The 24,836-nt window shown below is 42.2% G+C and overlaps 1 protein-coding gene and 3 long non-coding RNA genes across 21 annotated transcripts in view; 3 read left to right on the forward strand and 1 right to left on the reverse strand.

The window, feature by feature from the left end:
- LOC106581969 (uncharacterized) lies at positions 1-23,380 on the reverse strand. The gene is made up of 3 exons (XR_001323216.2): positions 23,143-23,380; positions 19,837-19,954; positions 1-386 (listed from the first exon to the last, which is right to left on the reverse strand). It is a non-coding gene; the product is annotated as an uncharacterized lncRNA (long non-coding RNA).
- Positions 694-12,958, forward strand: LOC106581967 (uncharacterized). Its single transcript, XR_001323211.2, has 4 exons — positions 694-840; positions 11,258-11,467; positions 12,152-12,237; positions 12,533-12,958. It is a non-coding gene; the product is annotated as an uncharacterized lncRNA (long non-coding RNA).
- LOC106581968 (uncharacterized) lies at positions 13,279-16,694 on the forward strand. Of its 2 annotated transcripts, none has more exons than XR_001323214.2 (3): positions 13,279-14,479; positions 14,636-14,684; positions 16,531-16,694. It is a non-coding gene; the product is annotated as an uncharacterized lncRNA (long non-coding RNA). The 2 variants fall into 2 exon arrangements; XR_006761185.1 differs by having other exon boundaries at positions 13,279-14,110; positions 14,347-14,684.
- Positions 21,401-24,836, forward strand: part of pou2f1b (POU class 2 homeobox 1b) — a 22,050-nt gene continuing 18,614 nt past the window's right edge. For 9 of the 17 annotated variants that reach the window (XM_014164551.2, XM_014164552.2, XM_014164550.2 and 6 more), the window contains exon 1: positions 21,402-21,686. In XM_014164551.2, coding sequence (XP_014020026.1) covers positions 21,641-21,686 — 46 coding nt within the window. In that variant the 5' untranslated portion in view covers positions 21,402-21,640. Of the gene's footprint in view, positions 21,687-24,836 lie in introns of all 17 variants that reach the window. The other 8 variants (XM_014164558.2, XM_014164554.2, XM_014164557.2 and 5 more) reach the window with 3 other exon arrangements.

The raw sequence follows: 24,836 nt of genomic DNA on the forward strand, positions 1-24,836 counted from the left end.
TTCAGTTTTTCCTCCACTACTTCACTTTATTATCAGTTAAAAAATGCTATTTTATAAAATCAAATAAAAACAAATTAAGTTATTAAAATACATTATTTTCATTACATTTCCATGAATCATTCATAACAAGACTGTTAATTTATTGATTGGAATAATTACTAGCAAACATTAAAACAAATTAATAAATCAGTGCATTATCAAATAAAAACGGATGTAGGCCTACTTTCACCACAAACAAATAATCAAAAGATGGCACAGAGTCAAAACCATTCCATGATTACACACATACTTTTAACAATGACCACATGGGGTCGCAACCATTGACTGACAGGGGGCTCTGTTTTGAAGCCACAGCTCCTCCATCTTGGCTTGGCACTCCCCCACCACTGTAAAAAAAAAATGTTTTTTATTAAATGTCTACATTTGTTTTTGCCACGTTTATTCTGTAACAGACACCTTAATAAATACTTTACAATTATATTATGTGAGCTAAACATAAAAACTAAGTACGCTATGCGTTCTATGGAAAATAATGAACGACGTGGAAGGTGTGTTCCAGAGAACGCATAGAGCTCCAAGTTGATTATCCCTTTTGTACCATGGCTATAAATGTGTTCATTTGCCAGTAGAAATTTGTTCAACATCCACTGAAGTAGCTAGAAAGTTTATACTACATAGCTACATTAGTTGCCATGGTTACCAAGCAACCATACTTCCTAGTCTAGCTAACCAAATCATCAGTCCTAGCTTGCCAGTTCGATTGGGCACAGCAAGAGTTCAGTACGTTTCCACCAATAGCAAGCGCTAGCGGGAGAAGACTGGGCTAGTTTTGAAGTTAAAGTAGGTAACTGTGATTCTAAGGTGATTTTGATCCCTGGTTAAAGGCGAACAGTGAAGAGACCAGATGGCAACTCTAGATACCGGAAATTCTAGAGTTTCCTCTGGGTTTCGTCTGAAGATGCGTGACGCTACTAGCTAGCTTCTATTAATGTTAGCCGCTAGTTAGCCAACTCAAGTTAGCTAGTGTCATGGAAATATTGGTCCAAATATTTTTTGAGTTTGTACTACAGGATGCAAATTTCTGTTTGAAAAATCTAGCCTTAGCTTTCCTAAATGCCTGTGTATATTGGTTCCTAACTTCCCTGAAAAGCTGCATATCACGGGGGCTATTTGATGCTAATGCAGTACGCCACAGGATGTTTTTGTGCTGGTCAAGGGCAGACAGGTCTGGAGTGAACCATGGGCTATATCTATTCCTAGTTAAAAAAAATGGAATGGAGCATGCTTATTTAAGATGGTGAGGAAGGCACTTTTAAAGAATAACCAGGCATCCTCTACTGACGGGATGAGGTCAATGTCATTCCAGGATACCCCGGCCAGGTTGATTTAGAAAGGCCTGTTCGCTGAAGTGTTTTAGGGAACGTTTGACAGTGATGAGGGGTGGTCGTTTGACCGCAGACCCATTACAGATGCAGGCAATGCTGCAGTGATCGTTGAGATCTTGGTTGAAAACGTCAGAGGTGTATTTGGAGGGCGAGTTAGTTAGGATGATATCTATGAGGGTGCCCGTGTTTACGGATTTGGGGTTGTACCTTGTAGGTTCATTGATAATTTGTGAGCTTGAGGGCATCAAGCTTAGATTGTAGGATGGCCGGGGTGTTAAGCATGTCCCAGTTTAGGTCACCTAGCAGCACGAGCTCAGAAGATAGATGGGGGGCAATCAGTTCACATATGGTGTCCAGAGCACAGCTGGGGGCAGAAGGTTGTCTATAGCAAGCGGCAACGGTGTGAGACTTGTTTCTGGAAAGGTGAATTTTTAGTAGTAGAACTTCGATTGTTTTGGTACAGACCTGGATAGTAAGACAGAACTCTGCAGGCTATCTCTGCAGTAGATTGCAACACCGCCCCCTTTGGCAGTTCTATCTTGACGGAAAATGTTATAGTTAGGGATGGAAATTTCAGGGTTTTTGGTGGTTTTCCTAAGCCAGAATTCAGACACTGCTAAGACATCCGGGTTGGCAGAATGTGCTAAAGCAGTGAATAAAGCAAACTTAGGGAGTAGGCTTCTAATGTTAACATGCATGAAACCAAGGGTTTTACGGTTACAGAAGTCAACAAATGAGAGCACCTGGGGAGTAGGAGTGGAGCTAGGCACTGCAGGTCCTGGATTAACCTCTACATCACCAGAGGAACAGAGGAGAAGTAGGGTATGGCTAAAGGCTATAAGAACTGGCCGTCTAGCACGTTCGGAACAGAGAGTAAAGGGAGCAGGTTTCTGGGCACAATAGCATAATGTACAGACAAAGGTATGGTAGGAAGAGAGAACATTGGAGGTAAACCTAGGCATTGAGTAATGATGAGGGAGATATAGTCTCTAGAGACGTTTAAACCAGGTGATGTCATCGCATATGTGGGAGGTGGAACAACATGGTTGGTTAAGGCATATTGAGCAGGGCTAGAGGCTCTACAGTGAAATGAGACAGTAATCACTAACCAGGACAGTAATGGACAAGGCATATTGATATTAGGGAGAGGCATGCGTAGCCAAGTGATCGAATGGGTTCAGTGAGTGGTTGGGCCGGCTGGGGACACGGCGATTCAGACAGTTAGCAGGCCAAGGCTAGCAAGCTAGCAGTTAGCAGACCGAGGCTAGCAAGCTAGCATAAGGGCCTTAGAGGGACGTCGCGGTGGGGAAAAGTCTGTTTTTGCCTCCTCCTTGCAGTGACGTCGATAGACCAGTCGTGGAATTAGTAGGGTTCCAAGTAGCAGAGGGGTCCAAGTCCACTTGGCAAAATGGGTATACTGGTCCAAGAAACTGGCCGATGGATCAGCTAACAGTCCAATATGCTATAGATAGCTAGCAGGCCGCGGTTAGCAGAATGGGCCTTCAGGGGACGTCGCGCCTGAGGGGCCTGTTGGGATTCTCGGGCAGATTATGTCAGTATTCCAGTCGTGAAGGATCGGCGGGGTTCCGTGCCCTGTACCGGCAGTAGGAGTCTGGATACTGTAGCCGAGGAGTGGGCTTCAGGAGTAGCCCAGGAGCCCTAGCCGGGAGATGGGGCTAGCATGGGCTAGCTCCAGGCTAGTTGGTGCTAGCTCCGGGACGGAAACGTTAGCCAGGAGTAGTCAACCCGGGTTGCGGTTAGCTAGCTGCCATGATCCAGATGAAAAGGTTCAGAGTTTGCGGTAGGAATCCGGGGATATGGAGAGAAAAATAGGTCCGGTATGCTCTGGTTTGAAACGCGTTGTACGAACTGGCGAGAGCTTTCCGAGCTAAAGGTTAGCTGATGACCGCTAGCAGTGGTTAGCTGACTGATAGCTGATAGCTAGTTAGCTAGCTAGCTAGCTGCTTCAGTTGAGGTATTCCAGTTCGGAGGTAAATAGAAATACTTTAGAAAAAAAAAACAGATCCACACCACATTGGGTGTGGCGGGTTGCAGGAGAGTATTTTGAAGTTGAGGTTTAGGAAAATATTAAAAAGAATGCGAATAAAAATATATATGCATGGGACGGGACGAGACAAGACAAAGACATCTGACTGCTACGCCATCTTGGAAATCTTTAAAGGAATCTTGGAATCTCATGAGCTTCGATCAACAGTCGTACCCCACCAGAACCCAAAATAAGCTTATTTTACTCCTCTGTCTGTAAACAATAAAATGTAAACAAACACTATAGCCCCAAAACATGGTTAAAACTATGATTTTGATTTCATGGACAGTCAGTCCTTGCATCCATAGCCCTGTCTATGAATTTGAGTGGTTACATTTACTTAAAAAAAAAAAAAACGTATTTAACTAGGCAAGTCAGTTAAGAACAAATTCTTATTTACAATGACAGCCTAGGAACAGTGGGTTAACTGCCTTGTTCAGGGGCAGAACGACAGATATTTAGCTTGTCAGCTCAGGGATTCGATCTGGCAACCTTTCAGTTATTGGCCCAACGCTCTAAACACTAGGCTACAATTGAAGTCGGAAGTTTACATACACTTAGGTTGGAGTCATTAAAACTAGTTTTTCAACCACTCCACAAATTTCTTGTTAACGAACTATAGTTTTGGCAAGTCGGTTAGGACATCTACTTTGTGCATGACACAAGTAATTTTTCCAACAATTGTTTACAGACATATTTATTTCACTTATAATTCACTGTATCACAATCCCAGTGGGTCAGAAGTTTACATACACTAAGTTGACTGTACCTTTAAACAGCTTGGAAAATTCCAGAAAATGATGTCATGGCTTTAGAAGCTTCTGATAGGCTAATAGACATAATTTGAGTCAATTGGAGGTGTACCTGTGGATGTATTTCAAGGCCTACCTTAAAACTCAGTGCCTCTTTGCTTGACATCATGGGAAAATCAAAAAAAATCAGCCAAGACCTCAGAAAAAAAATTGTAGACCTTCACAAGTCTGGTTCATGCTTGGGAGCAATTTCCAAATGCCTGAAGGTACCACGTTCATCTGTACAAACAATAGTACGCAAGTATCAACACCATGGGACCACACAGCTGTCATACCACTACGTACTTTGATGCAAAAAGTGCAAATCAATCCCAGAACAACAGCAAAGGACCTTGTGAAGATGCTGGAGGAAACAGATACAAAAGTATCTATATCCACAGTAAAATGAGACCTATATCGACATAACCTGAAGGGCCGCTCAGCAAGGAAGAAGCCACTGCTCCAAAACCACCACGGTTTGCAACTGCACATGGGGACAAAGATGGTACTTTTTGGAGAAATGTCCTCTGGTCTGATGAAACAAAAATAGAACAGTTTGGCCATAATGACCATCCTTATGTTTGGAGGAAAAAGGGGGGAAGCTTGCAAGCCGAAGAACACCATCCCAACCGTGAAGCACAGGGGTGGCAGCATCATGTTGTGGGGGTGCTTTGCTGCAGGAGGGACTGGTGCACTTCACAAAATAGATGGCATCATGAGGATGGAAAATTATGTGGATATATTGAATCAACATCGCAAGACATCAGTCAGGAAGTTAAAGCTTGATCGCAAATGGATCTTCCAAATGGACAATGACCCCAAGCATACCTCCAAAGTTGTGGCAAAATGGCTGAAGGACAACAAAGTCAAGGTACTGGAGTGGCCATCACAAAGCCCTGACCTCAATCCTATAGAAAATTTGGGGGCAGAACTGAAAAAGCATGTGCGAGCAAGGAGGCCTAGAAACCTGACTCAGTTACACCAGCTCTGTCAGGAGGACTGGGCCAAAATTCACCCAACTTATTGTGGGAAGCTTGTGGAAGGCTACCCAAAATGTTTGACCCAAGTTAAACAATTTAAAGGCAATGCTACCAAATACTTAGTGTATGTACTGGGAACGTGATGAAAGAAATAAAAAACTGAAATCATTCTCTATACTATTATTCTGACATTTCACATTCTTAAAATAAAGTGGTGATCCTAACTGACCTAAGACAGGGAATTTTTACTAGGATTAAATGTCAGGAATTGTGAAAAACTGAGTTTAAATGTATTTGGCTAAGGTGTATGTAAACTTCTGACCACAACTGTATGTCCCCCCCCCTTATATCTTAATGAAATGCCATAAACATTTTATGCAGATTAGTATCAATGACATATCAACAGCTGTGACAAGTTGTCTAGCATAGGAAATCCTCACTGGTACCCTAGTTTATAGAAAGACCCATATACACTGTGTACAAAACATTAGGAACACCTACTCTTTCCATGACATAGATTGACCAGGTGAATCCAGGTGAAAGCTACAGTATGATCCCTTACTGATGTCACTTGTTAAATCCACTTCAGTTAGTGTAGATTTAGGGGAGGAGACAGGTTAAAGAAGGATTTGTAAGCCTTGAGACATGGATTGTGTATGTGTGGCATTTGGAGGGTGAATGGGCAAGACAAAAGATTTAAGTGCCTTTGAAGGGGTATGATAGTAGGTGCCAGGCACACTGGTTTGAGTGTGTCAAGAACTGTAACACTGCTGGGTTTTTCATACTCAACACTTTCCTGTGTTTATCAAGAATGGTCCACCACCCAAAGGACATCCAGCCAATTTGTGGGAAGGAAGCATTGGCGTCAACATGTATGGAGAACCAAAGCTGCCAGAATTAGAATTATGTGAATGCAAACAAATAGATAAATACATGGATGAATTATTGCACACATATAAATAATGAATCCCACCTTTTCATTTCATTCATATTTTTTTACATTTCTGTATTTCTTCCTCCAATATGATAATGAGGGGGTGTCAAGCAAACTTATGTGGATAGTATCTAACACACCATTGGTTGATCAATGCCACGGCGCGATGATCGATTGTATTTGTCTGCGTTCAGTATGACAGAACTTGTTCAAAGCTTAAAGGCCATGTTTCACATTATCGTCCCCCAAAACAGTCACTTTTTGGGGGGAAATTGGAAATAAAATATTATATGCCGCACGTGCACCATTAAAAACACACAAAAATAAAATGTTCCTTGCTTGACGTAGAAACAGGTGAATAGTTTTGGAACACTGAGCCGTTGACTGCACCAGGTGGCTGTGTTTGAGTCAGTTTCTTTTGACAATAAGACACCAGACTACAGCCATATAGTTTTGAACCTAGAAGAAGACCAAGAGACGAAAGTAGGCAAGGAGTCGAACGAGAGGAATGTCCAGTTCTCCAGAAAGTATAGTAAGCTAACGTTACTGAGTATCAAGCTAGTTGGCTTGGCTAAAATGTCTAAAGTCGAGTTTGCTAGCTAGCTGCATTTTACAGCAAGACTCAGTTTTCCACTTAAAGCTAGCTAGCTAGATAATGAACTAAACCATTATTATCTAGGTAGCAAAAATATTTGTCAGATGTAAAGCAGGATCATGGCAGGTCAGAAGCAATGCATTTTGGTTAGCTCACATTAACTACACTGAACAAAAATATAAACACAACATGTAAAAGTGTTGGTTTCATGAGCTGAAATAAAAGATCCCAGAAATGTGCCATACTCACAAAAAGCTTATTTCGATCAAATGTTGTGCACACATTTGTTTACATCCCTGTTAGTGAGCATTTCTCCTTTGCCAAAATAATCTATCCATCTGACAGGTGTGGCATATCAAGAAGCTGATTTAAACAGCATGATCATTACATAGGTGCACCTTGTGCAGGGGGCAATAAAAGGCCACTCTAAAATGTGCAGTTTTGTCACACAACACAATGCCACAGATGTCTCAAATTGAGGGAGCGTGCAATTGGCATGCTGGCTGGAGGGCACTTACAGGACTCTAAACCGGTGTGGAACCACAGGGTATGAGAAGGCAGGTCCTCCGGCATCCTGGTACCCAGGCGATGATTTTCAGGATTACTTTGTGTATGAGGAAGGGAAGGTTTTCCTGGTGTATGGGTCCCACAGTGAGGTGTGCTGTGATGTGGTTGATTGTGCTGGATCCCAATGGTCGCTTATCCAGGGCTTGGACCGGAAAAGTATAGGAGAGCAGGTATGAGGGATTGTTCCGGGAGGAGGCAAGGTCCTTGGCAATGAAATTCCCCACGGCATCGGAGTCCACTAGAGCTGTAGAGAACACGAGGGACAGCCAGTCAGTGAAATTGAAACCAGAAAGGGTTTGGCAGAAAGAGATGATGATGAAATACTCATGCCGGCCCCGGGAGACGGATGATAACAGGGCGGTCCCTCTGCCCTCGTGGATACCTGTTTAGGACGCACCAGACACCGTTGAATCTGGTGCCCCTCCTGACCACAATAGGGATAGCGCTCCAGTTGTCGCCGATGGTGTCTCTCTGCCGCGGGGAGGTGTGTGGACCCTATCTCAGTTAGTTCAGGCTCTGTCTCAGGATGGCCAAAGGAGGAGGGCGAGAGGCGATGGAGGTGCCGATGCTCCTGCAGAAGGTTACCCAGACGGATGGCCATCCCGATGAGTGCGTCCAAGGAGAGGTTGTCGTCTCAGAACGCCAGCTCCGTCTGGACCTCTTTGTGCAGTCCTCTTCTGAATAGGGTGCGGATGTAACCGATGTGAAATGGTTAGCGGGGTGAGCGCTTCAATCAGTGACGTCACTCGCTCTGAGACCTTGAAGTAGTTGTTCCCCTTGCTCTGCAAGGGCTGTGGCTTATGTGGAGTGATGGGTAACGATGCTTCGTGGGAGGCAGTTGTAGATGTGTGCAGAGGGTCCCTGGTTCAAGCCCAGGTAGGGCCGAGGAGAGGGACGGAAGATGTACTGTTACACGGAGTGCCGGCTCATTCCATCTGCTGGAGGCTGCCACGGTCCGGAAGGTGAGGGCACACTCCACAGCAGTCTGGGCACCCTGCAAGAGTTAGAGTAGGTGCTCACCTCCCTCTCTGCCCTCTGGTGGCTGATCGAGACCGCCTGAACATAGCCATCAACCTGACCCACTCCAATGCCTCTCCGGTCAGCAGGGAAATGATCGTGGCAACCTCTGACCTCTCAATGGTAGGGGCTCCCATCTGATGTGCGATTAATTAGGACTGATTTCAAGTTTTCATAACAATCGGTAATCAGCCTTTTTGGACACAGATTATGGCTGATTACATTGCAATCCACGAGGAAACTGCGTGGCAAGCTGACCACCTGTTATGCGAGTGCAGCGTCAAAAGAACCTTGTGGCTGCAAGGAGCCAAGGTAAGTTGCTAGCTAGCATTAAACTTGTCTTATAAAAAAACAATCAATCAAGTTGCCCTGGATAAGAGTGTCTGCAAAATGTATATCGTTGTATAGGCCTATTCATTTTTGAAATATTACATTTTGGCATAAATGTCAAGAGAATTTTCTATCCCAATGATAATAACTAACAATCAATAAACTTAGACTAATCCCCAAGGTTTGTTAGACACTGGGTTAATAATAATTAGTCAAAGACTCAGCTTCTGCAAAAGGTTCGTACAGTTTATTCAGAGAACGTTCTGAAGTCCATAATACAGAGACATTCATTTTATAGTGCATTCTCTACTTACGCACATACATCCACACAAACGGTAGATAATCTACGCATATACATACACATGAACAGTAGGTGAGTTGTGTCCCTTCCCAGAGTTCTCCCCACTGTTTATCACTACCCAGCGCTGTCCGTTCCATTCCCCCGAGATTAGAGGAACCTTGAGAAGTACTCCCTGTCCTATCATAAGTTTCTCAGAGTTCTAGCCAGGTCAGGCCAAACAGTCTTAATTGTTCTCGGTATTCTCTTAGGCACACACATGCACACATATATTTCTCTTCCTCACAGGTCTCTACTAAACCTTATGGGACTTACGTTTAGTACTTTAATTATTCATTATACATGCTACATAAACTAATAATCACTAATAGTTAAGTTTCAGGGTAGAATTATTTAATCATTACATTTAAACATATAAATCCCTTATCAATAAATAATGAATTACACGCACTAAACAAGGATATACTGAACTCACAAAATATGACATGATAAAAAAACTGTTTGAAACCACCAAGGGGCCAGGGTTCCGGTGCATAGATTTTTGTACTGGTCCTCCATGGGAATCGATCCAACAGCTCTGGCGTTGCAAGCACCATGCTCTACCAACCGAACCAGGCAACACATTTGAAAGTGATTTCTGATGAAGAGAATATGACTAATTTGCTTTTCAGCGTTATCTGCTTGGGATCTTCAGGTCACAATTCCACAACCTGAAGAAAAATATAAACGCAACATGCAACAATTTCAAAGATGTTACTGAGTTACAGTTAATATAAGGATATCAGTCAATTGAGAAATTCACTAGGCCCTAATCTCTGGATTTCACATGACTGGGAATACAGACATGCATCTGTTGGTCACAGATACCTTTAAAACAAAAAAGTAGGGGCGTGAATTAGAAAACCAGTCAGTATCTGGTGTTACCACCATTTGCCTCATGCAGCGCGACACATTCTCATCCTCTATCCTTCGCATAAAGTTGATCAGGCTGTTGATTGTCGCCTGTGGAATGTTGTCCCACTACTCTTCCATGGCTGTGCGAAGTGGCTGGATATTGTCAGGAACTAGAACACACTGTCATACACGTCAATCCAGAGCATTCCAAACATGCTCAATGGGTGACATGGCTGGTGAGTATGCAGGCCGTGGAAGAAATGGGACATTTTCATCTTCCAGGAATTGTGTACAGATCCTTGCGACATGGGGCCGTGCATTATCATGCTGAAACATGACGTAATGGCGGGGGATGAATGGCACGGAAATGGGCCTCAGGATCGCGTCACGGTATCTCTGTGCATTCAAATTGCCATTGATAAAATGCAATTGTGTTCGTTGTGCGGAGCTTATGCCTGCCCATGCCATAACCCCACCGCCACCATGGGACAGGGATGTAAACAGAAATAGAGAAATAAGCTTTTTGTGTGTATGAAAAATGTCTGGGATCTTTTATTTCAGCTCATGAAACATGGGACCAACACTTTACATGTTGTGTTTATATTTTTGTTGGGTGTAAATACGAAGCTGTGTGAGGCAATGATCAGTGGTGGAAAAAGTACTTAATTGTCATAATTGAGTAAAAGTAAAGATGCCTTAATAGAAAATGACTCAAGTAAAACTGAGTAAAAGTATCTGGTTTAAAATGTACTTAAGTGCAGTGGTAGAAAAAGTAATCAATTGTCATACTTGAGTAAAAGGTAAAAGTAAATGTTGTACATCAAATTCCTTATATTAAGCAAACCAGAAGGCACTATTTTCTTGTTTTAAAAAAATAGATATGGACAGACAGGAGCACACTCCAACACTCGGGAATCATGGGTGTCAGTGAAAATGTAATGAGTAAAAAGTACATACTTTCTTGAGGAATGTAGTGGAGTAAAAGTTGTCAGAAATACAAATAGTAAAGTACAGATACCCCCCAAAGACTACTTAAGTAGTACTTCAAAGTATTTTTACTTAAGTACTATACACCACTGGCAATGATGTCACCCTGACATGTAGTTTCATACCTGCCAGGCCAGACAACTCAATTGGTCATCATCTCATGGTCCATGGAGGCTGATTACTCTGTGTTGATCCAAAGGTCAGTCAGAAGACGAGAGAAGGGATTGCACCCTTTTCTTAATGTCAAAATGGAAATGAAGATCAATAGGAGTACAGTTGGATCAAGTGAAGATAAGTTCTCTTAATTACATAGATGGAATTATTTTCCCCAGTTGGACATGCTAAGGCTTAATTACTAAGAGGACTAGATACAGTGTACTTATTTGACCACTGCTGTAGTGTGTATTATTTATGTCTCCCTGGTTCATGCAGATCATTATTGCCTTGTTGTACTTTAACAACGGTCAACTGGACATCGAGCCCTCCTATGAGGGCTGAGCAGAGTTGAACCATGATGTCCCTGGAGGGCAGAGCACCCTGCGCCAGGTGACCATACATGAGAACCAGCTGTGGCAGTGCAGGGTCCAGATCCCTGGAGACGACAAGGGGAAGCTGTCCGCCATATACAATTGGTGGTCCTGGGTGAGATCAGTAGCCATGTAGGGAAATGGTATGATTTTACATTTACATTTTGGTAATTTAGCAGACGCTCTTATCCAGAGCGACTTACAGTAGTGAATGCATACATTTCTTTTCATGCATTTTATTTTTTTTTACAATTGTTTTTTTTTGTTGGTACTGGCCCCCCATGGGGATCAAACCCACAACCCTGGCGTCGCACACACCATGCTGGCGTTGCAAACACCATGCTCTACCAACTGAGCCACAGGGAAGACTGATAGATGAAGTCTGGATGAAAAAGTTACATCTGTTTAAAGATGGAATAGATACTTCAATTCTGTGTCTTGTCATGTAAAGGGAGAAGTAAAATACCTGCCACTGGTTAGGTCAGGGTTTTCCAAACTCGGTCCTGGGGACCCCAAGCGGTGCACGTTTGGATTTTTGCCATAGGACTACACAGCTGATTCAAATGATCAAACAATCCTCAAGCTTTTATTTGAAGCAGCTGTGTAGTGCTTGGGTAAAAACCAAAATGTGCACCCCTTAGGGTCCCCAGGACCGAATTTGGGAAACGCTGGCTTAGCTGTTCTCAAAGTTTACTTCGGCAAGATGGCTCTAATAGGGTATTCAATAGGACGACACTGCCCTCTACTGGACAAGTTATCAAATGACACAATATGATGTGAGGTTTCCTTCCCTCCCCAGTCCCTCTGTACCTGTAGGACAGTGCAGGGTGAAGCAGAGTACTGGACCAACAACACCCCCAGAGCATTCCCACCTAGGACCACTGAGTATGTACTGTGTGTGTGTTCAGATTTACTTTGAACAAGCAATAGAATAATGGCAGAGTTTATGTAAAACATCCATTTGTTTATCAGTGTGTACTTACAGCAGTGGAGGCTGCTGAGAGCAGAATGGCTCATGATAATGGCTGGAATGGAGTGAATGAAATCAAACATGTTTGACACCTTTCCATTTACTCCATTCCAGCCATTATTATGAGTTGTCCTTCACTCAGCAGTCTCTACTGACGTGCAGCTATCCTCTATTAAATTTTACTTCCTAATTTCCTTGTTATTCTTTCAGAGGTTTCCGTGCAGTTCTCTCTTTTCAATATCTCTATGGAGACTTCTGGTTTCTACATCTGCATGGCAACCAACCAGAATCACTCTGCCAGCTCAAACTTTACTGTCATGCCCCATAAGTATTCAGTATACCTTTTTTTTTGTGATCAAATGTTTGTATTATTTTTAATAAGGTACACAAAACAGGTACACATGGACAGAAAAATAAGTGACAAGACCGAGCAAGACAAACAGTTCCCTGCACCACGCCCCACCCACAGGACTTCCCCAAATGTAGATTAGTGTTTCACAATAGCAGTCTTTTTACAGTCATTCAAATCAAATCAAATGTTATTTGTCACATACGCCCTGAATACAACAGGTGTAGACCTTACAGTGAAATGCTTACTTACAAGCCCTTAACCAACAATGCAGTTTTAAGAAAATACCTAAAAAAAATTAAGTATGAGATAAGAATAACAAATGATTAGTGATGCAACCAGGCTGTGATGCAACCTGTCATGATGTTCTCGATGGTGCAGCAGTAAAACCTTTTGAGGACCCATGTCAAATCTTTTCAGTCTGAGGGGGAATAGGTTTTGTCGTGCCCACTTCATAACTGTCTTGGTGTGCTTGGACCATGTTAGTTTGTTGGTGATGTGGACGCCAAGGATCTTGAAACTCTGCTCCACTACAGCCCCGTCGATGAGAATGGGGGTGTGCTCGGCCCTCCTTTGCCTGTAGTCCACAATCATCTCCTTTGTCTTGATCATGTTGAGGGAGAGGTTGTTGTCCTGGCACCAGAAGGCCAGGTCTCTGACCTCCTCCCTATAGGCTGTCTCGTTGTCGGTGATCAGGCCTACCACTGTTGTGTCATCAGCAATTTGTTGATGAAAGAGCAAATATGTCTCTCACTCGCCCCATGTATGCGTCTTACAGATATTTCCATGTTTATAATGTACTTGAATGATAGCAGCCACTGCTGTCTGCTTAAAGAATGAGGGGCCTGCCAATGTGAAGCGATACTTTTTTTGACTGCTGTTAATCCAGCCAGCCAAATACTTTGCTGTTTGACAGATATAAAATAGTGTAATCATTTAACAACAAAATAGATTGTGAACATGGTACATTTCTACCCATTATGACAGAAAGACTGGATGAAACACAACTCCAGAAATGTAAAACCCCTGGGCACTCCCAAACCACATGAAAAAATGCCCCAGGAGCCCCCTGAGGACACAGTGAGCAATTTGGGGTCTGTCTAGCTGTCATTTGAAATAGTTTGCATGTTGTGCAGTAAGTTCTATGGGCCAAATTGTAATGTATCATTTGGTGGTTGGGGTTTCTTGATGAAATTGATATGTTGGACCAAACTCTGGTTCAATTAGTTACAGTATTACATACGGAAATGTCTTTCTTCCATGACACGTGGGAAGGGATTGGTTTATGAGTAATTTTACGTAGCAGAGAATGTAATTTAGAGACCAGTCCCTGTGTACTACTATGCATAAATAATTTGTGGATAGGATGGATAGACCATTCTTGCACCCAAGGGACTCCATAAGCATCCAAAGCAGAACGGAGAAAAAGGAAGTGCCAGGTACGTTAAATTGCTTCTGTGAGTATTGAGTATTGCAGTTGCTATTTGTTTGGAGGTGTGGAGGGGGGTTGGATGCAGTTTTCGGTTAGGATTGGTATAGTGATGACTGAATCAAGGCCTCTGCAACTCAGGCACCAATTCCCATTTATTAACAAGGCTCAGTCTTGCCATCAAACTTATTTTCTTATCCCTCTCTTCTTCTCCTCATTCTATCACTCTACCTATTCACTCTTCAGCCTCCATGATGAACATGTCTACCGCAACCATCGCTATCATTGGAGGGGTCCTAGTTTGGGTCCTGGTCCTGAGAATTGTCATCTACTAATGCTGGAAGAAGAGGAACAAAGCTAAGCAGGAGAATGTTAAAGGGTAAATAGCTGTTCTACTCTCCTCTCTGGGTCAGGATGTTGTGGTGGATAATTGTGTGGAGTGTGTTGCAGTGGTGTGGGTGATAGGATGAGGTTGGCCTGTTCTTGTTTCTATCTTTTTGTTGTTCGTGTATTTCTTTGTCTCCCTGTCTCTCAGAGCTCCAGAAGCAGTGGAGTTCCATGACACGCCCACTCTCAATGTTGGGGTAGGTTACCGGGATGACATACCCTAGCGATGGTCGGGCCTCTAGGCGTAATGGTTACGGTGGTCATCTGTAGCTCAGTTGGTAGTGCATGGCTCTTGCAACGCCAGGATAGTGGTTTTGATTCCCAGGAACACCCGTACTTAAAATGTAACTCTCTTTGGATAAAAATGTCTGCTAAATGGCATACAGTGCATTCAGAAAGTACTCAGACACCTTGACTTTTTCCACATTTTGTTACGTTACAGCCTTATTCTAAAATCGATTAAATAGTTTTTTTCCCTCACCAATCTACACACAATACCCCATAATGACAAAGCAAAAACAGGTTTTTAGAAATGTTTGCAAACGCTACAAGCTTGGCAGTCCTGTATTTGGGAAGTTTCTCTCATTCTTCTCTGCAGATCCCCTCAAGCTCTGTCAGGTTGGATGGGGAGAGTCGCTGCACAGCTATTTTCAGGTCTCTCCATAGATGCTCGATCGGGTTCAAGTAGGGGCTCTGGCTGGGCCACTCAGACATTCAGAGACTTGTCCCGAAGCCACTCCTGTGTTGTCTTGGCTGTGTGCTTAGGGTCGTTAGCCTGTTGGAAGGTGAACCTTTGCACCAGTCTGAGGTCCTGAGCGCTCTGGAGCAGGTTTTCATCAAAGATCGCTCTGTACTTTACTCCGTTCATCTTTCCCTTGATCCTGACTAGTCTTCCAGTCCCTGCAGCTGAAAAACATCCCCACATCATGATGCTGCCACCACAATGCTTCACCGTAGGGCTGGTGCCAGGTTTCCTCCAGACGTGACGCTCGGCATTCAGGCTAAAGAGCTTCATTTTGTTTCTCATGGTCAGAGTCCTTTAGGGGCCTTTTGGCAACCTGTCAAGCGGGCTGTCATGACTTTTACTGAGGAGTGGCTTCCATCTGGCCACTCGACCATAAAGGCCTGGTTGGTAGAGTGCTGCAGAGATGGTTGTCCTTCTGGAAGTTTTTCCCATCTCCACAGAGGAACTCTGGAGCTCTGTCAGAGTGACCATTGAGCTCTTTGTCACCTCCCTGACCAAGGCCCTTCTCCCCCGATTGCTCAGTTTGGCCGGGCGGTCATTTCTATTAAGAGTCTTGGTGGTTCCAAACTTCTTCCATTTAAGAATAATGGAGGCCACTGTGTTCTTGGGGACCTTCAATGCTCCAGAAATGTTTTGGTACCCTTCCCCAGATCTGTGCCTCGACACAATCCTGTCTCAGAGCTCTACGGACAATTCCTTCGACCTCATGGCTTGGTTTTTGCTCTGACATGCACTGTCAACTGTGGGACCTTATATAGACACGTGTTGGCCTTTCCAAATCATGTCTAATCAATTGAATTTACCACAGGTGGACTCCAATCAAGTTGTAGAATCATCGCAAGGATGATCAATGGAAACAGGATGCACCTCAGCTCAATTTCGAGTCTCATAGCAAAGAGTCTGAATACTTACGTAAATAAATTAGTTCTGTTTTAAAATGTTATACATTTGCAAAGAAATTTAAAAACTTGTTTTCACTTTGTCATTATGAGGTATTGTGTGTAGATTGATGAGGAAATGTTTATTTAATACATTTTAGAATACGTCTGTAACATTACAAATTGTGGAAAAAGTCAAGGGGTCTGAATACTTTCCGAATGCACTGTATATTATATTAGGTGTTGGCTAAACGAGTTCGAGTCCCGGTCGGGGCTCCCCCACAAATTTTCTACAATATACTTCCATGCTTGGTTTCATTGACTTTTTCCTTTAACTGCTAGTTTCAGCAAAGTCAGGTGTAGAATCACTGATCTACAAATAGTATTTCTTGCCAAATAATAGGTCTCGTGCTATTTAAGATTCGCAGAGCTACGCCTCCCCTGGCTCAGGCAATCCCTCTGTCAAACACACGCACAACCAGCAAGACAAAGGAGCTGATCATGGACTACAGGAAACAGAGGGCCGAGCACGCCATCCACATCGACAGGGATGTAGTGGAGCGGGTCAAGAGCTTCAAGTTCCTCGGTGTCCACTTCAGTAAGGAATTAACATGGACCACACACACCAACACAGTCGTGAAGAAAGCATGACAATGCCTCTTCCCTCTCAGGAGGCTGAAAAGATTTGGCATGGGCCCTCAAATCCACAAAAAGTTCTACAGCTGCGCCATTGAGAGCATCTTAACTGGCTGCATCTGTACTTAAAAATATAAATTGTAAACTAGTTTTACTTTACTTCACTACATTCCTAAAGAAAATAATGTACTTTTCACTTATTTGTTGTGTTATAATTTGTTAAATATTTGTTTTCTTGCATTGTTGGGAAGGGGCCGTAAGTAAGCATTTCACTGTGGGTCTACACCTGTTGTTTTTACGAAGCGTGTGACAAATAAAATATTATTTGATTGTTTGGTTGGATACAGCTTGTGTCAATTATAGAACATTTTTAAGGATTTCTACCCGCAGAAACTGTGAGGACAGATGCTTGGAGATGAAAAGCAAGTACAGGGAGTGACCATTTAATTAATAAACTGTCATGAAACAAGACAGGACAGCATCTGGACATGAAAAACATAATGACATTAATGCTGACATGGGGATGAAACAGAGGAACAGACAGATATAGGGAAGGCAATCAAAATGTGAAGGAGTACAGGTGTGTCCAATGAAGTGCTGATGCGCGTAACGAAAATGACAGGTGTGTGTAATGATGGGCATCCTGGCGCCCTCGAGCGCTAGGGAGGGGGAGCGGGAGCAGGCGTGACAGAAACACTAGTGGATAATTCTAGAAATAATTCGTCATTACAGAGATATGTCAATAGGATCCTTAGATGTTTCAACTTGATTGCCTGAAGATCAAAATAAAGTTCAAAGGGAGATGTAGTTTAGAGGAAAACCTCAGGATACCACACTTGCTGTTATGCTATTGATATAAAAAAATAATCTGAACACACATATAGGCTAGGCTATTACAGTATGCTACTGCAGCCTGCAGGCCTATGTACTACGCGGGCACAAAAGCACAGGTTAGAACAGGACTATGCAAATTCGCATACACTTACAGACACAAACAAAGCATTATGGATAATACTATTCAAGTAAGGTGTAATCAATGAGTGGCTATGCTTTCTATGGAAAATAAAGAACGACGTGGAAGGTGTGTTCCACAACGTGCTTGCGGAGTGGAATTGGCTATAAATTAACACAGAATTTAACACATTTGCCATGGCTATAATTTGTATATTTTTCACTAGAAATGTGTTGCTGGTAGAAATGTGTTCAACATCCCCTGAAGTAACTAGCAAGTTTACTCGATAGCTACAGTAGTTGCTGTGGTAACCAAAAAAACAGACGTGCTAGTTTAGCTAACCAAACCATCAGACCTAGCTTGCTATTATGAAAATGTTAGTAATATTCATATTAGCCTACTAGGCTAAAGTAAATTGAACTAAATGCATCATCAAATATCCTTAATGTTGTCGGCTGCAAATATGTTACAATATTGCATATTATAAACAATGGAGTCTAATTCCTGACTGCTGATTGGTTAAAACCGTGTTCCAGCCTGTGTCTATTTCACAAGTTACCACTGGCTAAATCTATTACATTAAAATTCCTATTTACTCTGTTCCATCCATCACTGTCTCATCAGCCCAGCCAGGCAATTTACAAACTTGATTTCCACTATAAAAAGCATCTAGACATTATCTCACATTTCCTTTAGACTAACATTTAGTTTTGAGTTGATGAGATAGTAGGATTGCGCAGTCAGACGGAACAGAGTAAATCATAGATTTAGCTGGTGGTAATTTGAGGAATAGACACACCTGCTGGAATGCGGTTTTAACCAATCAGCATCCAGGATTAGACCCCCCTGTTGTATAATGAAGCAATAAGGCCTGAGGGGGTGTGGTATATGGCCAATATACCAAGGCTAAGGGCTGTTCTTAACCACGATGCAACACGGAGTGCCTGGATACAGCCCTTAGGTGTGGTATGTTGGCCATATACCACAAACCCCAGAAGTGACTTATTGCTATTATAAATTGGTTACCAACGTAAATGGAGCAGTAAAAAATAATTGCATACCTTCGGTATATGGTCTGATATACCACCGCTGTCAGCCAATCAGAATTCAGGGCTTGACACACACATTTTATAATTACCTATAAATCACTGTATATAGGCACGGTAGAATTCAATGGCTATAGTTAATTCTTACATGATTTGTTTAAGCTTCTTTTTAATGCAAAATTCATATTGAAAACATTATTGGCATTGTTGAATTCGAGTTTCATAATAGCAATCTAGGACTAATGGTTTGGTTAGTGGATGTTGAACACATTTCAAGTGGCAAATGTGTTAAATTATAGCCATGGTCAGTGGCAATTTTAGCATGTACATCTTGGTGGGGCAGAAACATTTTTTTGCATACCAGCAAAGCCACTACACAACACAACACTAAACAATAGATTAATTGTACTATAACGGTGACAAACGGTGCCCACAAAATGTTAAGGCCTACATAAAGCTGCCCCAACAGCAGTCCTAACACTGCTACACCTGTCTATCAGCGGAGCCTTGTCTGGCAGCGAAACAGATCATTCAGCCTCATTTACTGCCTTACAAAACATAGCTGATATGGCTGACTTGCTTTAACAGATGTGGTTTCTAATGACAATTGAGATGTTTAAACTATGGCATAAGGGGACAACAAGCGGATAAGAGGCAATCCGTAATTTCGATTAAGACATTAATGAGCGAGCTAGGACGGACGTAGTCAATATAACTATTTGTTTAGCACTTTTAAAATGTACAGCGACAGAATTCAGAACATGGGCCATTCTTACAGTGTTCTCCCTGTACACCAAGTCAGAACCGTAGGATAAATAAAGGGGGCATATAAGCAGACAATGAAAGCTCTTACAATATTCAATGATTACATTTCTCTAAAACAGGTTATAGGCTACATGTGCACCACCAAGTCAGAACAGTAGGCTAAATTAAGAGGCGTAAATAGAGCAAATTATTAGGGTGAGGCACATGGGCTACTAACAGCTTACTACACAACGTACACATAGTATTACTTTCTTAGCTACAGTATACATATCTCCCTGGCATATTACATAATTTATGCAGCAGCATACAAGACATTTATGGACTCACCTTGTTGTGCTGTGCTCACTTGAACAGGAAAGTGGCACGGCAGTCCTTCGTGGGATAATTTTGTTATCAAAGTCTGGAATTCTCTGGATTTATGGTGCTTTCAAGACAACTGGGAACTCTGGGGGAAAAAAGGAGGTTGAATCATGATGAAGTCATTGATTTTTTATTTATTTAAATAAAAAAACATTTCACCTTTATTTAACCAGGTAGGCCAGTTGAGAACAAGTTCTCATTTACAACTGCGACCTGGCCAAGATAAAGCAAAGCAGTGCGACACAAACAACACAGAGTTACACATGGAATAAAGAAACGTACAGTCAATAACACAATAGAAAAGTCTATATACAGTGTGTGCAAATGAAGTAAGATTAGGGAGGTAAGGCAATAAATAGGCCACAGTGCTGATCTTCAGGTTGTAGCTCTAGAAAGAGGCCAGAGTTCCCGATTTACAATTCCGAGTGGATGACCGTTTAAAACGTATTTCCCAGTCGGAGCTTGTTTTTTTCCCGGAATTCCCAGTTGTCTTGAACTCACTGAAGTCAAGTTTTTGAAGTTCAGAGTTAACAGTTGTTTTGAGCGCGGCACAAATCATGCTTCATTGACAGCATGGCCCATGTTGAATGTTTATCATTTTAAACTTGGAAAAGAGACACTTAATCCAAGATTTAGGACCACACTGCCACTCTACTGAATAGCAGGATAGTGATTGCTTTGCGATGCTTGCAGTCACTGATTCCTTCCAAACTACTGATTGTTTAATTTGCGATTTCCAACTTGTTGTGTAATGTTTATGGCCGATGAGCACCGATACGTTTTAGCTATAATTTATTTCATTATTTCTCTTCATATGACAAGGATTAAAAAGGATTTGCCAGTAGATTGTCGACTTGATTCATGATGATGACTGCTAGCTAAGATTTTGAAAGTATGATGTTGACATGATCAGTCCAATATAATGTGATTTGACATAATTTTATCTGTGGCCAATGACCTTCTAATGTAACTCTATGGTAGCACCCAAGGGACTTGAATTTTCGAGGTCTACCCTTAGACTTGGCGGTGACGTACTGTCCCCACGAGTGACAGAACACTGAGATAATCATGGCGCAACTTGAGAACATCACCAACACTTACGCTCCATATTTTCCACAGGCTAGCCCACCTCCACAGAAAGCACTGACCTAGGCTGAAACACCTGCATTTTTAAGCTGCCTTACTCAAGAAAGCAAAAAAGAGACCATGTTTGTAATTATTATTTTTTTAAATTACATTGTTTGCAAACTGATATGTGACACAGGTAAGCCCCCCCAAAAAAAAAAATGATTTTTTTTTTTTTATAGCTAAATGCCCAGAATGATGGGTCCCCACTGCCATGGTCTAAAAACTAGGGGCTCTATGCGTTTTCTGGAAAACAATGCATCTCCCTGGAAGGTCAGTTACGCTAGCGCGTCGTGGAACATACCTTCCACGTCGTTCATTATTTTCCATAGAACACCTAATAGCCCCCCATTAATTATTCCTTAAATATTATACCGTATTTGCAGCCGACAACATTAAGGATATTTGAAGATTAATTTAGTTCCAATTTAATTTAACCTAGTAGGATAATATGAATATTACTAACATGGGTTACATAAACACATGCAAACATAATACAATTATTTAAAAAAAACGTAATTTATGCATACTTTCTCCAACTGTATTTATCAAGTAAATACAGTGCACTTGCACATGAGTCGCGCAGGGTGTGTAGTTTTCTCTCTTTCCTCCTACCAGGGATGGGATTTCGGGTTAAATATTCAAAATGGCGGATGGAGGAGCAGCGAGTCAAGATGAGAGTTCAGGACCAGGTAATCATTACAGAATTTTACATATTCATACTCATATTCAAACACTCTTTCTCTCAACCCATGTAGCACAGAACAAACGCGACAACAAAATTAGTTAGCCCAATGTTGCTGTTGTACGCGTCATTTGAGTTAATTCACAGCTAGTGGATATTTGACAGAGGGGTAAACGGGCTATTGCAGTGCGATGACAAATTAAAGGCAAAAAAAAACATGCCTCCCTTCTTTGTGTGATTAGAGTACTGTACGCCGCTACATATTCATACCACTGTCTGCAAATGCGATTTAGCATATTTTATTAGTAATTGGCGACGTGTCTGTGGTTTTTATACATGCCATATTCAGATATTGCTCAAATACTGTACTGTAGCTGTACTAGCTTGATAAGGTGGCTAGCTTTGCTGCTAAAACTAGGCAGATCGGCTTTGTGTTGATGCTTATTGTGGCGTTAACCTATCTGCTTCTTGGAGGAGGTTTGCATATTCATTTTTTCAACAACAGCCAGCGGCTGTGCATATTACATTATAATCATATTTACAGTAGCATAATGGGAAGCCGAGAAGCTAACTTGCTTGATGTCGGAGGGCCGCAGCGTGTTTTTATATCTTCCCAGCCTTTGTGCTCGATACAGACGTTGTAGCCTGTTTTGTGTTATTCATGTGGGCCTGTCCGACCATAATAACGTAGTCATAGAGAATGCGGGGTTCAGCATATTCCATGAACTATTCGACATTATCTCTCGTTCGCCGCAAAATATGTCAAAACCTTTAGTTTGGCGGTTATAGACAATGCCTATTGTTTCCATTAAGTTTATATGCCTATTGTCTCCATTAAGTTTATATGCCTATTGATCATGTTTTTAGATTAACAGTATGCTAACCCATTTTTTTTTAATCCATGGTGGCAGCTACAATCTGCCCATTTTCAGCACCTAGCCCGTGAGCTAGTTTATTTTCCAGAAGCGTGATATCAACAATAGTACTGCTCTCTTTAGCAGATAAAAGCCTAAACGCTTTAAGAAATTTATAGCCTAACTAGTATTGTTTAGCATTGTTTATGTTTAGGATGTATTGGTGCTGCCTACCTCCTGGATGTGTTTTAAGTAATAAACGAGTTTCAATTTATTTTATTTAGACTATTTAATTTGACCATATTCTCCCAAAATATAGCAATGACAGTTATATAAATGCTGCTCCTGCCGCCATAAATCCACTAAAAACATTCACGGTCGAAAGGGAAAAAGTAGTTGCCGCCATTGTCTCGCCATTCGCTAGTCTGAGTTTGGATGAGAGCTTTGAAGTTTCGCCCCACACAACCGAGTCCCTCTTGTCTTGAGTTCTGTGTGTGCGTCGGTATCGGTGGCGTTTGTTTACCCAGACTGAATATATTAAAAACTTCAGTAGAATGCCTAATTTGGGGACGTTTCCGATATTTAAAAACGGTGCCTTGGATTTCCCACCTCTTGTGTAGAGCGATTCCCGTCTTCAGCATCAGTTTTGAATGCCGTTTCTTTACAATCCATGTCGACGAGGCCCATTCTACCTGTGCCATTTTTTTCCCGGGGAGGGGTGATGCGTACTTCCGTGACAGCCAGGGGCACAAGAGAGGCCCACATCCAATTAATGTCTTCGGTCTCTGTTTGATGAAAGGGCAGACAAGGGCTCCCACCCATTTTCTTTTCTCGTGCCACTGTTTTCACCGTGATAATAAACACTTAAGACAAACATACAGATTTGCTGAAGTAGTTAAAATGTTTTGCTCATGATGTGATTTTTATTATACGCCTATTGTCGCCCTTCTTCAACTTTTATGAACATTCTAGCCAGCAAACACATTTTCCAAAAGATATGACAACTACACAATTTGCTTGCCTGATGACTCAACCTGAATTATTCCGCTGCCCTATGTTCACTACATACTGTACTTCAGTCTAAGACTGCTATTGTTGAAGTAATTTGTGGTGATGTTATACAAAACAAAGTCATCAGCGATTGGATCATCACTAACCAATCAGAGTATCAAAGCCGATGACACATTTCTTAAACGCTGCTTTATCCAGGTGTGTTATGGCTCTGGCCCAACCCATCGATTAATGGGACAGTTAGAGTGTGTATGCATTAATGGGACAGTTAGAGTGTGTATGCATTCTAGAAATCATTGGGGAGGTACTCAGATCCAGACTTATAAACTAACGTCCGTGGGCGTGGCGTAGCGTTTGGCCGGAGCAAGGAGTTTGGGTAGCCAGGCAAACTATTTGCTGCTTAGGCGTTTGTGTGTGTATGTGTCCATATTTAGGTTGTAGGCTACATCCCTGTTACTTATTAAAGATAATCTTATTCATGTTGCTGTGTTGTGTCTTGTGCTTTTTGCAAAGTGTGAAATCAGGTTATCCTTGTCACTGTAGCACAACATTCACTTATTTTGTTGGGTTCCTGTCTTGTTGTGGGAAGCATTCAGTAAGCCCTTTGTAAAAAGAAAAAGGGGGCTTTTAGAACAAAATTGGGTCGATTATGAACTAAGCTACTTTGTGGTGAGAAATTATTTTCTCATTTTCACACTCACCCTCCTCACTTCCTCACAGTTTTATATCTTCATCCCATTCCATCCCGAGAGTTCTGTCCATGAATATTCATGGCTGTAAACATGGTTTTCATGAATAATTCATTATGTTCAGTAATAGATGCAAGGCATCTGAAAAGTATGCATGAAGTACATACAGACAAGCTGTTCTATAGTGGGAGTTCGAGAGGAGTATGTCATGTGCATGTAACAGTGTAGGTTCCGTCCCTCTCTTCGCCCCAACCCGGGCTCGAACCAGGGACCCTTGTACACATCAACAACTGACACCCACGAAGCATCGTTACCCATCGCGCCACAAAAGCTGCGGCCCTTGCAATGCAAGGGGAACAACCACTTCAGGTCTCAGAGCGAGTGACGTCACTGATTGAAACGCTATTAGAGCACACCACCGCAAACTAACTAGCCATTTCACATCGGTTACACTCACCCCCCTTTTGACCTCCTCCTTTTCCGCAGCAACCAATGATCCGGGTAACGGCACCAATGTAACAGTGTAGGTTCCGTCCCTCTCTTCGCCCCAACCCAGGCTCGAACCAGGGACCCTTGCACACATCAACAACTGACACCCCACGA

Source organism: Salmo salar, chromosome ssa21 (genome assembly GCF_905237065.1).
Source record: "Salmo salar chromosome ssa21, Ssal_v3.1, whole genome shotgun sequence".
Classification (NCBI taxonomy): Eukaryota; Metazoa; Chordata; class Actinopteri; order Salmoniformes; family Salmonidae; genus Salmo; species Salmo salar.